At 46.1% G+C, this 13,048-nt stretch overlaps 1 protein-coding gene across 1 annotated transcript in view; it reads left to right on the plus strand.

Annotated features, from left to right (window-relative positions):
• The window catches only part of NT5C3B (5'-nucleotidase, cytosolic IIIB), a 33,137-nt gene that overhangs the window by 16,551 nt on the left and 3,538 nt on the right, over positions 1–13,048 (plus strand). Inside the window, exons 7-10 of the mRNA XM_084807274.1 lie at positions 1,469–1,554; positions 3,137–3,226; positions 8,745–8,907; positions 9,945–10,145. Of these exons, the coding sequence (XP_084663400.1) occupies positions 1,469–1,554; positions 3,137–3,226; positions 8,745–8,907; positions 9,945–10,145 (540 nt within the window). The remainder of the gene's footprint in view (positions 1–1,468; positions 1,555–3,136; positions 3,227–8,744; positions 8,908–9,944; positions 10,146–13,048) is intronic.

Here is a 13,048-nt window from a genome sequence, read left to right on the forward strand (position 1 = left end):
AAGCCCTAGATTTCTATAACAGCGAAGCAGTTTCAGTAGCAGCATAGCTATGTTAGATGGCTGACGCAGGTCCTCAATAGATGATTCATTAATTGCATAATAGTGGCTTCCATACTTATTCTTTGTTCAGAAATAGTGGGGGGTGTCAGTTGACCCTTTCTCTCCACAGTAGCCTGCTGAAAATCCACAGACACCCAGACGCACCCAAATCTGTTATATGCCCTTTAAGGAGCCATTTTAAAATCAATCAGTCAGCAAGCAAGCAAGCAAGCACAGGTCAGACTTTTCACATGATTAATGTATCATCTATTCAGGGCTTCTGTGTCATTAACACCTCTCCAAAGCATGATTCTGGAGTTCTTGAAGGAAGCCAAACCACTATAAAAAGAGTATGAAATGGTACATGCTAGTAAATTTTACAATGTGGGGCTGGGGGACCTGCAGCCTGGTAACGTATGAGGACATGAGCATTTGTAACTTTGGCCTAACTCCTCCTGTCCTTGGCAGTATGTGGAGATGCTGCTGGTCAAGTCCAAATAAGGCTTCCCCAGGTGGTCATTGCTGTTTTCTGCAAGTGCTGAATGAGTGGTGGGCATCTCTGGCTGTCTGAATGAATATCTGAGGCTGTTTTGGGATGGATGAAGGCAAACAAGCTGAAACTCAATAAGGCAGAAGTACAGCGGGTTGGGAAATCTGATCTAGGTGGAGGTTTGCAACCAGTTACGAATGGGGTTTCACCCGCCCCCATAAAGCCAGGTATGCCGTCTGGGATGCTCCTGGACTTGGCCCTGTCTGTGGAGCCACAGGTGGCATCAGTGAGTCGGAGTGTGTTTTAACAGCTTAGTCTGATTTGTTCTGTCTGAAGAAAGCAGACCTTGCCTCAGTTAACATGCTCTGGTTACATCCAGACTAGACTATTGTAGCGCGCTCTTTCCTTTTCTATGTGAGGCTGCCTTTAAACACAGTTCTTAAATTTCAGTTGATACACAATGCAGCTGCTTGTGGAGGCCAGGTGTTCAGAGCACATTACACCAATACTGTACCAGTTGTACTGGCTGTCTATTCATTTCTGGGCCCAATTTAAAGTGCTGGTTTTAACCTTTTAAACTAAGCCACAAACTGTTGGGACCAGGTTATTTCAAGAATCACCTGTACCCATGTGAGTCTGCCTTGGTGGCCCAGCTCTCTTGTCCACCAGTAAAGCCCAACTGGATAGCAGGGTCTTTTAAGTGGTGGCCCCTCACCGATGCTGAAAATCTGTTAATTAATAAACAAATATCCCATTCCCAAATAATGACAGAAATAGGGCAGGCCGGTGGTGACCAATTCTAGCCAGAAACTCATGATAATTAAGTACTCAGCTGGTCTAACTCCATCTTTGAAAACCTAAATCTTGAAGTCTGTGTTTTTATCTTCTGACAAGCTAAATTTTCCCCTTCCATTTGTTGATTCTGACAAAATGTTCCAGCTAAAAGATCTGCTCCATTACTACTATCCTATTGAAATTGACCCCTACCAGTCCGTGGAGGACAAACTACCTCTAATGGTAGAATGGTGAGTATTTATACCAGACAAGAGTATTCTGCTTAATGGGGAGTAGGGGTATTATGTTCTTCCTTACAGGATCCTCCTGCCCCTAGGTTTGAGGAGCCTAAACAGGATTGGGGTGCAGTCTTCACCTATGTTGCTCTAATCTGAGACCCTCAAGCAAGCATGCCATTTGTCAGAAGCAGACAATAGTTAGGTGTCAGAGACTAAGGATTTCCAGAAGCACAGTTGATAGGCCAGCTGTTCCCAAACTGTGGTCCAGGGCGCACTAATGTGCCAGGAGAAATTAACTAAAGCAGGGGTGCAGAACCCCCACCCTGCCTGACTTCCTAATCTGGCCTGTGGAGCCTCCTTGAGCTCCTCCCCACTGGAGGCCTAGTGGGCAGGGCTAGGCCTCCAAGCCCCGCCCCCTGGAGGAATTCCCGCTGGTATCCCCAAGTGGAAATAACAGCAGTAATGTTGCTGGTGGGTGACTTGGCCCTGGGAGTAGCAGCTGCTCTTCCCTGCACCAGCTGCGTCGTCTTCCGCTTACCTTTCCCTTTCTTACCCCATGCCCAATGGGGTGTGGAAAGAAGCACGGGGAAGAGGCACCCAGCTCGGCAGGCGCTGGGGGGAGCTGTTCCTCCGAGCGCCAGCTGAGCCTGTTTGTGCGCTGCTTGCTGTGCCCACTGGCATGACAAGCGCTGCGTGACTCTTGAGACTTGCTCCTCCCAGCACCAGCCGAGTCCTTTTCTCTGTGCTGAGAGAGGCAGGGAAAGTGTGCCACAGCCACTGATGGCATCTGGCTCATCGAGGGCCTGGTGGGGGCAGTTTGGACCCCCCAAATTATTTCTGCACCCCTGAACTAGACTCCCATAAGCCCCAATACCCACAGAAGAGGCTGCCCACTGTATCTTTGCATGGTTCTGTTCTGGCTGTGCCGCCTTCCAGATAGCCTCCGCTGGGAGCGTTGCGGGGGGAACCAGGCCTAAGATGGTGTCTGGGGAGTCCATCCAGTAACAAAGAGGTTGGCACAGATGGCTGCAGTGAAGAAAGGGAATTTGGAAAGTTAGCAGTCTAGAAGAGAAAGGGGAACCTCTGTCAGACCCAGCTCCTGTCCCGTGGGGCGGGGGGTGGAGTGAGGCAGAGGCAAAGGCAACATAGCAGCACCCCTGTTGCTCAGACCAGCAAGGTCACAGGACCCACCCTGGCCTGTTGTTGCTACAGGTTTTCCTTGCTGGTCCCAGGTCCAAAGCCTGACATGGAAAACTGGACTGTGGTACAGAAAAGGCCTATCTTTCTGGACTGCAGTATCTATGAACACAAAGTGTGCCTGCCAGACAGACACGTCTGACTAATCCAGGATTCTTGGCATTGTTCTGGCCCAGGCTACGTTTCCATGCACGTCTTCCCTGTCCCTTTTAGCAGCAGGGGGTCACAGCCCCACTGGCACAATTCCTGAAGAATTCCCTTTCCCAAACAGCCATGCGGCCAGAGCTGCAGGACCTTAGGGCCCTGTTAGGCTTGCTGGTTGGAAGCTGGGTCAGTCCTGCCCCATTCCCTGAAATCAGTTCAGCCAATAAGAGCTCATGGCAGGGATGTCTTCCAGGTGGACTAAAGCCCACAACCTCCTATCCCAGCAGAAGATTCTGAAAAGCGACATCGCCCAGATAGTGAAAGAGTCAGATGTTATGCTCAGGTACGAGATTCGGATGCTGGGTACAAGAATAGGGTTCCGGTTGGGGGGTGCATCTTTATTTTTGTGGTTATTCCTTCTCTGCATCCACCCTTCCCAAATTCTCTATTGAGAGAAGGTCGAATTCTGTACTTGAAGTTATGTGTACAACCTGCTCTAAAGTATGAAGGCTACCTGAACATATATACACACACTGATAGACATAGTCTGCATGCTTTAAACTGAAAGCAGATATTTGTTAGTGCAGAATTTGGCTAGTGTTGGCAAGGAGCAGTATGTTATAAGTGGAGAGGTGCAGGAGAGAAGCTTCACTGGAAGCCATAACGGAGGGATGAGTAGCCAGAGCCCGAAGTCTTATTCATTTACAAAAGCAAACGGACAACAGTCACTATCATAATAGCATTTGTACAACATGTTTGACATGTTCAGAACAATCCACGTACATTTATTTCAGCACTGCCTGTGGTAGCCCTGTAAGATAGGCAAACTTTATTATCCTTGTATAGCAGATTGAGGGCTGAGAGATAATGGCCCAGTTCCCACAATCACTCCACCTTACACAAACCACAGTGGTTTGAGGGTTGTTTCCCCTCCAGCAATCCATGCTGACCGGGTTCAGACCACACAATGAGCTGCGTGCCAGGGCAGGTAATTAGACAAATGGTGCCACAGCTTACACAAACCACAGTGGTTTGTGTAAGCTGTGGCACCATTTGTCTAATTACCTGCCCTGGCACGCAGCTCATTGTGTGGTCTGAACCCGGTCAGCATGGATTGCTGGAGGGGAAACAACCCTCAAATAACCCAACAACAATACCCCAATAACAGGCCACGGGTTATTTGAGGGTTGTTTCCCCTTCCAGCAAGCCATGCCGCCCACATTCAGATGACATGCTGCGCTGTGCACCTGGGCGGGCAATTAGGCAAACGGCGGCCAGCACACGCCACAGCTTAAATAAACCACTAGGGCTTGCTTAAGCCACCGTGAGTGTGCGAACTGGGTCACTGGCTTGTCTAAGGCCTCTTCACACATTCCATTAGTTGCTGTTGTGGCTAAGTGCACAGTTAAGATGTTTGTTGTATTCACACTTTACATGTCTCACACATGTACACTTGTCAGGGATCTGGGATTGGTACTGGCTTCCTGTTAGGGTTCACTCAGTGTTGAAAATGACTTTGCTGCCATGTAGAATGTGTGTGTGTGTTAAGTCAAGGCAACTTCAAATCATGATTTGAAGCAAAAGGTCAATTAATTTACGTTTCCTGCTAGTATTTCACATATTTCCTAAACAATTGTCCATACTAATTGGTTAATTTGACCACTCAAACATATTAAGATACAACTGAATAGAGCATGCACACTATCTAAGAGGTTGTACTTTGTACAATTATACATTTGATATTTTTATTAATTTTAGAAAATATTAGACGGTACAGTGTTCATTTAATCAGAATCATAGAACTTTCCCCAGTGCCACCATGTTGCCAAGTTTTAGTGGTAAACTGCTGCTTTTGGCTTTTAAAAGGAGGCCATAGAATCACAGAATAGTAGGGTTGGAAGGGGCCTATAGGACCATCGAGTCCAACCCCCTGCTCAGTGCAGGAGTCCAAGTCAGAGCATCCATGACAGGTGGCTGTCCAGCCTCGTCTTGAAGGCCTATAGTGTGGGAGAGCCCACCGCCTCCTTAGGCAATTGGTTCCATTGTCGTATTGATAGTGAACAATCCCACACTTCTTTTCATTGCAGCCTCTGCACCTTTATATGTATTTTTATTTGTTTAGAGACACCTAAGGACTGATAACTAGGCAGAGCAGTTAATTCTGGTAAGATAAAAAGGGAGTGTCTTTGTCTGTAGATTCTGGCAGCAGCAGAGGGAGAGATGAGAAGCAGGATCCACTCCATCAGCTCTGTTGTGAAGCTCTGCTTAATTTAGCTCTTCTCCTCTCCCTCAGCCTGTCTCTGTTCATTATAGGAGCCTTGACACTTTTAAGAGCTGGTGCCTGAATGTGCTTGTTTTCTTTTTTCTTCCCCATCCCTTTTCCCACTTGTGTCATGTCTTTTAGATCATAGGCCTGTGGGCAGAGAATGTCTTGTTTGTTGTTGGTCTTATGTAAGCGGCTCTGAGAGCTCTTTTGGCTGAAGAGCAGGGTAAAAATGCTGTAAATAAGCCAAGAGCATGAAGCAAGAGCACTCAGAGCAGGCCTGGCATGGTGGAATGGCGCTGTGAGGTATTTCCCCGGGCCCTGGGGCTTCATAAGGGGCCACCCCTGGGTCTGGCAGGCCCTCCCCACTTCTCCTTCATTGATCCTGGGCTGCCAGCCCTTCTGCTGTGCCATCGCAGCTGCCCTTCTTGGAGTTGCATGTGTGCGCGCGCTCAGACTCCTCTCTGGAGCTCCCTGAGTTGGGTGGGGCTTGGCCTGAGAGCGGCGGGGGTAGTGGGAGCGAGCATGTGTGCAAGGAAGACTGCAGAGCAGTGGGAACGCCATGGCTGTGTCTGCCTAATGGCAGCAAAGCTCTCGGGGAGCCAGAGGGCTTCAGGCTGGAGATCTGTGGGAGGTGTTGGGCAGCTCAGCTCCTCCTGGAGAGTGAGAGGACTTGGAGGCTGGAGGTCCATCTGGGGACACTGCCAGCAGCAAGCCAATTCCCCCTTGCCTGAGTGTAAAAAAAAGAAGCCTCCTGAGCCTTTTTAAAATCCTGCTTCCCAAGGACCGGATGGGGAGTTCTCATTACACATTGTAAAAGTCAGAATTGTGAGGCTCCTTGCTCTGGCACTGCTGAAATAAAACTAGAAATGTCTTTTCTACCAACCAGGATGGTTTTCTTTCTCTGCCCCTACCCCCTTTAACTAACTTTGCTTACTTATGGTATGATCCTATGTATGTCTACTCAAAAGGAAGTCGTATTGTGTTTAGTGGGGCTTACTCCCAGGAAAGTATACATTGAATTGATATCATGATGTACAAATAATTCCCATGTAAATGGGAAATCTCTGCCAGGTATCCATGGTTAAGACTGGAGGGCTTGACACATGTTCTCTTTGAACATAAAAAAGTATTGTTTATTTAAAAAATGCAGCAATATTAGAAGGTTTGTACTGAAGATGTCCATTGCTAGTAACAGCAAATGCCATCTGGGTGTGGCCAAAGTGGATATTCCCACTTGCATTCCCTGCACTTAGAAATATAGCATGTCAGGAAGAAAGCTAGATTGAACTCTTCTGCCTGCCATGCTAGTTTTCTGTATGCAGGGATATTTTTACATGGGGAGCATTTCAGTAGTGTAGTTCAAGAAAAGGGTTGCCCTTTGACAGTGCTATATAAACTAGCCCTGGCAATGCAATCCTATGCTTGTCTACTCAGAAGTAAATCCCACAGTGTTCAATAGGATTACTCCCAGGAAAGTGTGCATATAGTTGCAGCCTTACAGTGCAATCCTATACATGCTGTGTTCAGTGGGGCTTACACCCAGGTAGGGAGTCCCCGGAGCCTTAGTTACTTTTAAGTATGGGATTACAGCCCTACTTACTTCTTGGAGGAGGCATTGCAGCCCAACCCCTCTTTGTTGGTGGTGTGTTTATCTACATTTATATATATTTTTTTTATATAACATTATGAAAGGCAGCCAGTGAAGTTCAAATCATAGAATCATAGAATAGTAATGTTTGCATTGTTTTTCTTTGCAATAGGAGGTTGCCGTTTGGACAAAGTTTTAGAGGGTGAAGGGCTAGAAAGGGAATGGATGCGGATAGAAGAAGGGGAGGGATGAAATGGGAGGAGGTAAAAGAGGGAGCGGGTGTGGTTAGAGGAGGAGAGGGCAGTGCCAAATAGGCCACGCCAAAGAGGACTTGGCTCAGAAGGGCCTGAAGCAGACCCTGATGGTCCTCTTTGTGATCTAAAAGGATGGCATCTCAAGGAGCCTACCACCGGACCCCAGTGTCTGTGATGACTTGCCAGTCCCTGGCCCTCATCATAACAATATAGGGTATGCCTTGTTGTGCCATATTTGTAATGCTTGCCTTCAAAAAGTAATTTTGACCGTTTTGAAAGATTTATATAAAAAGCAGCCTTTAACAATGTGATTGATAGAGGGGCATTGATTCCTTTTTCAGAGATGGTGAATATAGATTTAACATTCTTTTATTTAACTTTAAACAGGTGAATTTAAGCAAACTACAGTGATATTAAAAATTCAAAAAGAATAGAACAATCTGGTTTTTAAAATTGGATTTTAAATTGTAATCTTACATTTTTATCCACTTAGTGAACTCACAGCTGAGATGTAATTTGAACCAGGATTTCCTGGCTCCCAAAGTATTGAGTTAGCCACTATGTACCAGGTCCCAGGCTCTGGGTGAGAGCAGAGGAACAGATCATGCTTGATAGCTCACAGTGAGGCATCATACATACATAGGCATGCACATCTCCAGAAGAATACGCAGCCTTGAAAACAAACAGCAGGTAGGAAGAAACATTGGATGCCTGCATCACTGGATTCCTCTTGGGTGAAGAGTAGGCAGCCTCTTGTGATATCCTTGGATTCTTTTTACCTTTGTACATATAAAAGAGGCCTCAAATTCAACATGTTTTTACAATTATGGAACTAATTGGCACTGGTCTCATTGTTATACAGGGGTGCAATTCTAACTCAAGAAGAAGGTAGTCCCCCACAGATGATACGATACAGTATTCTTTCCTCACTGCTAAACAACTCAGTTGCCTGCTCTTCATCAACGTGAATGGATGGCCAATTCAGAAATTTCAACCAGCACATGACATCAGATGGTGGCTCCTTGCAGTCAGTTCAGCACTAAGCAGCCAGGCCAAGAAGTGAGCCAAACAAAAAATCGGAGGTGTTCTGGAGCCTGCTGTAATCTGCTTGTCATCTATGCGTGCGCGCACACAAACTCACACACACACACACACACACACACACACACAGTGAGAGATATTTCAGTATATATATAGTGAGGTTGAACTTCCTAACTATTTTGGTTGTTTTCCATTAGCATATTAACAAATTAACCTGTCGACAATTAAAAGGTTAAAGGCTGAGATGATGATGAGCCAGCCTGGGCCACCCCTTAAAATAACTAGGTAGTCCAGACCCATCCTGAAATCCACCCCTGTTGTTACAGACTCCAGACCTGATGCTGCAAGTATTTGCAACTTGCAGAATGCCTACAAAGTCTCCTTGTGTTCCATTTCCACAAATATTAGCAAGGAGTTGAGTAGTCACACCCTTGTTATGCTTTCTGGCTCCAGCATTTTGAGGGCCCCCTGGCAAGCTGCTTTCAGTAGCCCTCCTTAACCTGGAAGAGGAAGGACATGCAAAGAGGGAATTCTCACACACTGCTCTTGACCTTCTCGGGCACTTCATGAAAAGTCGGAATGGTGGCCTTACTGGGCTGGCTGACCCTTTGTCCACTTTTGCGCTTGGGATTTCACCAGCCTTTGGAGCCAGGATTGTATTTTTTGTTTCCTCATTTCAGCCAAACATGATGTTTCTTCTTCTTGTGCTCAGAGATGGCTTCAACGTTTTCTTTGACCAGCTTCACCAGAAGGGTGTTCCCCTGTTCATCTTTTCAGCGGGTGTGGGTGATGTGCTGGAGGAGATAATCCACCAGGCTGGTGTGTTCCATCCTAATGTCCATGTGGTCTCCAACTATATGGACTTTGATGACAGCGTGAGTTGAGTCCACTTCTCTTGCCCTGCTCCCATCTTCTCAGGCACAAAAACACCGCAAGTTTCACCGTTTAGCATGGAGTGATTAAAAATGATTTCCTAGCTTCTCTTGGATCAGGGGTGGCGTTAAGAAGGGTAAATGGAATGTAACGGTGTGCCTCCTGGGGTTACCCAGAAACCTCTGGGCCGTCCTAGGATGGGTGGAATTTTGAATGTATGTATTCTCAGGCCAGTCTCACTGAGGTGGCAAAAACCTGGGCTAGGCTATACTGCTGCGGTTGTATCACTGTAGATTTCAGGTAAGGGCTGAGGATTGAATGCTTCCTCCATATTAAAAATAAAAATAACTATGCAGAAAACTAAATGTCATGGAAAAGACTGGGCTACACTCCTTCTTCTTTACACATCGTTTTCTATATCGTGGAAATGTTTTGTGTGTGGAAGAGCATTCCGGCATATGAGGTCTCACCAAGGGTCTGAAGTGGGACAGCCAAGACACAGGTTTTTACCACTTCATGAGGAACTAGGCCAAAGTCAAGTATAAATTCTGTAGATTGAAAGTACCCAGGTGCCAAGGGTTGCACACATAGGTAGTGTGAACTGGGCCCGCATAGAATTAGAACCAGAGCACCGTAACTTCTCATGTATCTACAGAAAGCTTAACAAACTTTCATCCACAATCTATGACGAGTTAAGTGTGCATAACCTCTTTGATATCAGTGGACTTCAGTATGCTGAACTCTTGTTTTGAACAGTGGCATTTCTATTGTGGAATGGGGTACTGTGTATAATATCAGTAGTACAACTGAAGTTTGTATTATGAACAATTTTGTAAATGTTAAAAAACGAGGACCAAGGATGAAATGCAAATCCCACTTAGCCATGGATGGTCCTAAATGTTCTTCGCCTCAGGCTCTCCATCTAAAAAATGGAAATAAATGTGGCCTAAGTTGCAGGGACACATAACATCAAAATGCAGAAGTTCTGCTATCTCTCTGATCCAGATTCACCAGGTTTGCCTCTGTGTCTTCCGTGTAGGGAGTCCTGCAAGGGTTTAAAGTGCCCCTCATCCATACCTACAACAAGAACAACACAGTTCTGAAGAATACAGAATATTTCCAGCAGCTCTGCACAAGGACAAACATCTTACTTCTTGGGGACTCCATGGGCGACCTCAGTATGGCAGATGGGGTTGCGGACATGGAGAATATCCTCCGGGTTGGCTTTCTGAACGACAGGGTGAGTTGAGGTTATCTGGGTGGGCTCAGCTGATGGTTACCTCACCTTGCCTCCTGGCAGGGCTTTCACCATTTCAGGTGGCAGGTGTTTTGGTGCCATGCAGGGCTGCCTGGGGTGGGGAGGGGAGAACTGTGGCAATGCAAGGTTCTTCTACTTCAGCTGTGCAAAGCAAGGTTCCCCTGCCTCAGCTTCCATGTGCCCTGTTGGCCTCTCCCCTGCCACGTTGCTTACCAGAGCACCACACACCCATTGGTCCTTGCAGAGGGCAGCAGCAGGGTCCCCAACATCTCATCTCCCCCAGGTTGCATAAACCTTCTGCATGGCCCTGGTGCCATAAAAGTTGCCAGCTAGCCATTAAAAAATCAGGCCTGGGCCACTCTTGTGCTGTTAATAACAGCTTAGTCTGCAGAAATTAGCAGGTGAAGCATGGAGGTCAATATTATTAACTTGCTGATTCCTGCAGATCAAATTGATGTGTAAGGCGCAGCTACAGTGGCTGGATGAAAAGCCACACTTGAACCACACTTCACTGGGGAATTCTCACACATAACCTCAAAGCTGTTCATTTCAGTCAGGTTCCCACCGAAGTTGTGTCCCATGTTAATTAGCATGATTGGAGGAGGGGAGGCATTTGGTTTTTCTGCCCTGGGGGCCAAAATGTCTTGGCTTGGCTATAGGCAGTCAGAGAAAGTTAACTTTGCATGTTGCATTTGCCCTGGGGGATTCATACCAAGGAACTGCTCTTAACCAGTTCTGGAGTGTTGCTGGGGTTGCCAAATGTTTACTGGTCCCTGCTCTTGTGTCTTTAACAGCAGCTTGATCTGAGGACATTAGCAGGTGACAGTACTACTTACTTCTATGCTGCAGAGAACTTTGCATGCTGATTAGTTTTGTTTTAAAATAATTTTCTCGTAGAAGACGGAAACAGTAGTTAGATTAAATGATCCCCAGAACAACAGAGTGTCATGGCCTGTACATAGTTGTTTCAAAAGTTAGAAGCTGCCTAAACAAAGAAACTCTGCAAGTAATATATTTATCAGAGTCCTGCAGCAATAAGAGCATCTTCACACATTCCAAACCAGCCATCTAAAATCTCTTTGCAGAGCAACCCTAAACTGTATCTCGGAGAGCTCTGACACCAGAACCTCTGAGTTATCCAAAGCCCTGCCGGGCTCATGCTGGCAGGATGGAAGAGAGGGAAGAGCAGTGTCCCCCTCCCTCGGGCCTTTTTTTACTTTGCAAATTCCCTCCCATTGAAACCAGTAGGAGGGAATTGATTAACACCAGCTCCAAGGCTGGCATAGATAAGTAGCTGGGTCAGGAGTGGGGCATATCTAAGGGCCTCTCCTGAAACTCCCCCTTGCCTGCCCCTAACACACCTCCTTTGCCCCCATTGTGATGTCAGCATTCTCACATTAGAGAAGAACCACAATGGATGTTTCTACAGAGTCACAGGAGAAACTGGAGTTGGATTCCCCCCTCTGAGGACTGCCCTCAGAGGGGGAGATCCAATGGATCCTATGGCCCTTGGGACACCCTCACAGAGACCACAGGATTGCATCCTTAGAAGTCTAATTCTAGGGACATTAGATAAAAGTACCATATAAAATACAGTGAACCAGATCCTTGGCATCAGATTCAGAAGTATTTGGTCAACTAGAATTAGATTATTTATTTCTAAAAAGCCTGACAGCATTGTCAAACCTGTGGTGTAAAAACTTTCTTAAGCTAAACAAATGTACGTTCCTGCAGATAACATTTCTTGCAAATTGTCCCTTTTAATGTGTTGTTATAGCGTCTTTAATCAAAAGGAAAAAAAACTTCTTGTCAACATTAGTTGAGTTTTCCTAAGCCCAACAAATGTTAAGTTTTCTGTTACATCTGAAACCTGAACTGTAGTCAGTCTCAACTATGATTTATTGAAACAAGTCACCTTTGAAGTTAGGTTGCTCCAGTAAAGACTGTAGTTAAGACTAACCAAATCTGTCTGCATTTGGACCTAACACTAAACTGTGGGTAGTTAAAATAGAAGCAAAGGCTTCGTCTTGCAGCCGCCCTGGAGGAAAAGGGTGAGGGAGGAGTGCAGAAGCCTGAGGTTTGTTGATGTAATGCTTTTCTACATTTCAACATAGAAAAGTTACTCCTGACCCCCCACCTGCTGTCTTCATTTCCTTGGTGCTGTTCTAGATTCTGTTCCTGGCTGGGCGCACTTTCCTTGGGACAGGAATTTGCTGTGGAATTCATTGCCAAACCTGACCAGTTGGCTGTCTGTGTCCAGAGATTCCTGGGCTTCATGGCAGCAACTACCATAGTTGTGGTCTTTGCTAGGTGGACGCATGAACATTTATTTATTTATTCATTTCATTTCTATACCGCCCAATAGCCGAAGCTCTCATTGGCCATGAAGTCCTGAGTTTTGCAGAGAATGCTGGGGCACGTTCTAGGGTGCACACTAAGTTCACATATGACACTGCCCAGAGCTTTCGAGCCCCATTGACATGTATTTCATTTAGTATTTATTACTAACATTTGATACTCTGCTGAGTGATCCAAAGGCCTCTCTCAGCAACTTGAAAATAAAGTCAAAATACATGTTAAAATAATATGTTCAAGTAGATGTGAATGCATATGAACAGAGGGTGAGAACTAAAACATACCCAGCACTCCCATGCATCTGCACGTTATAGAGGAAGATCGGAATGGAAAGCAAACTGCCTTTCAAGGATGTTTGTCTGCAGTCACTGATCTTCTAATTGAGGAACCCCTGAGAAACATCGAAGGAACCCCAGAGTTCTCTGGAACACCACTTGCAAACCACTGTAAGAACCCGTTGCTATCCAACGCAGTTTCATGTGCTCTCTAGGGGCAGCCCTGTAAGCACTGCTTGTTCTTCCTCCATGCAG

The sequence above is a fragment of the Heloderma suspectum genome, chromosome 6 (genome assembly GCF_057233095.1).
Source record: "Heloderma suspectum isolate Gila_16-S chromosome 6, 16-S_ref, whole genome shotgun sequence".
NCBI classification, from domain to species: Eukaryota; Metazoa; Chordata; class Lepidosauria; order Squamata; family Helodermatidae; genus Heloderma; species Heloderma suspectum.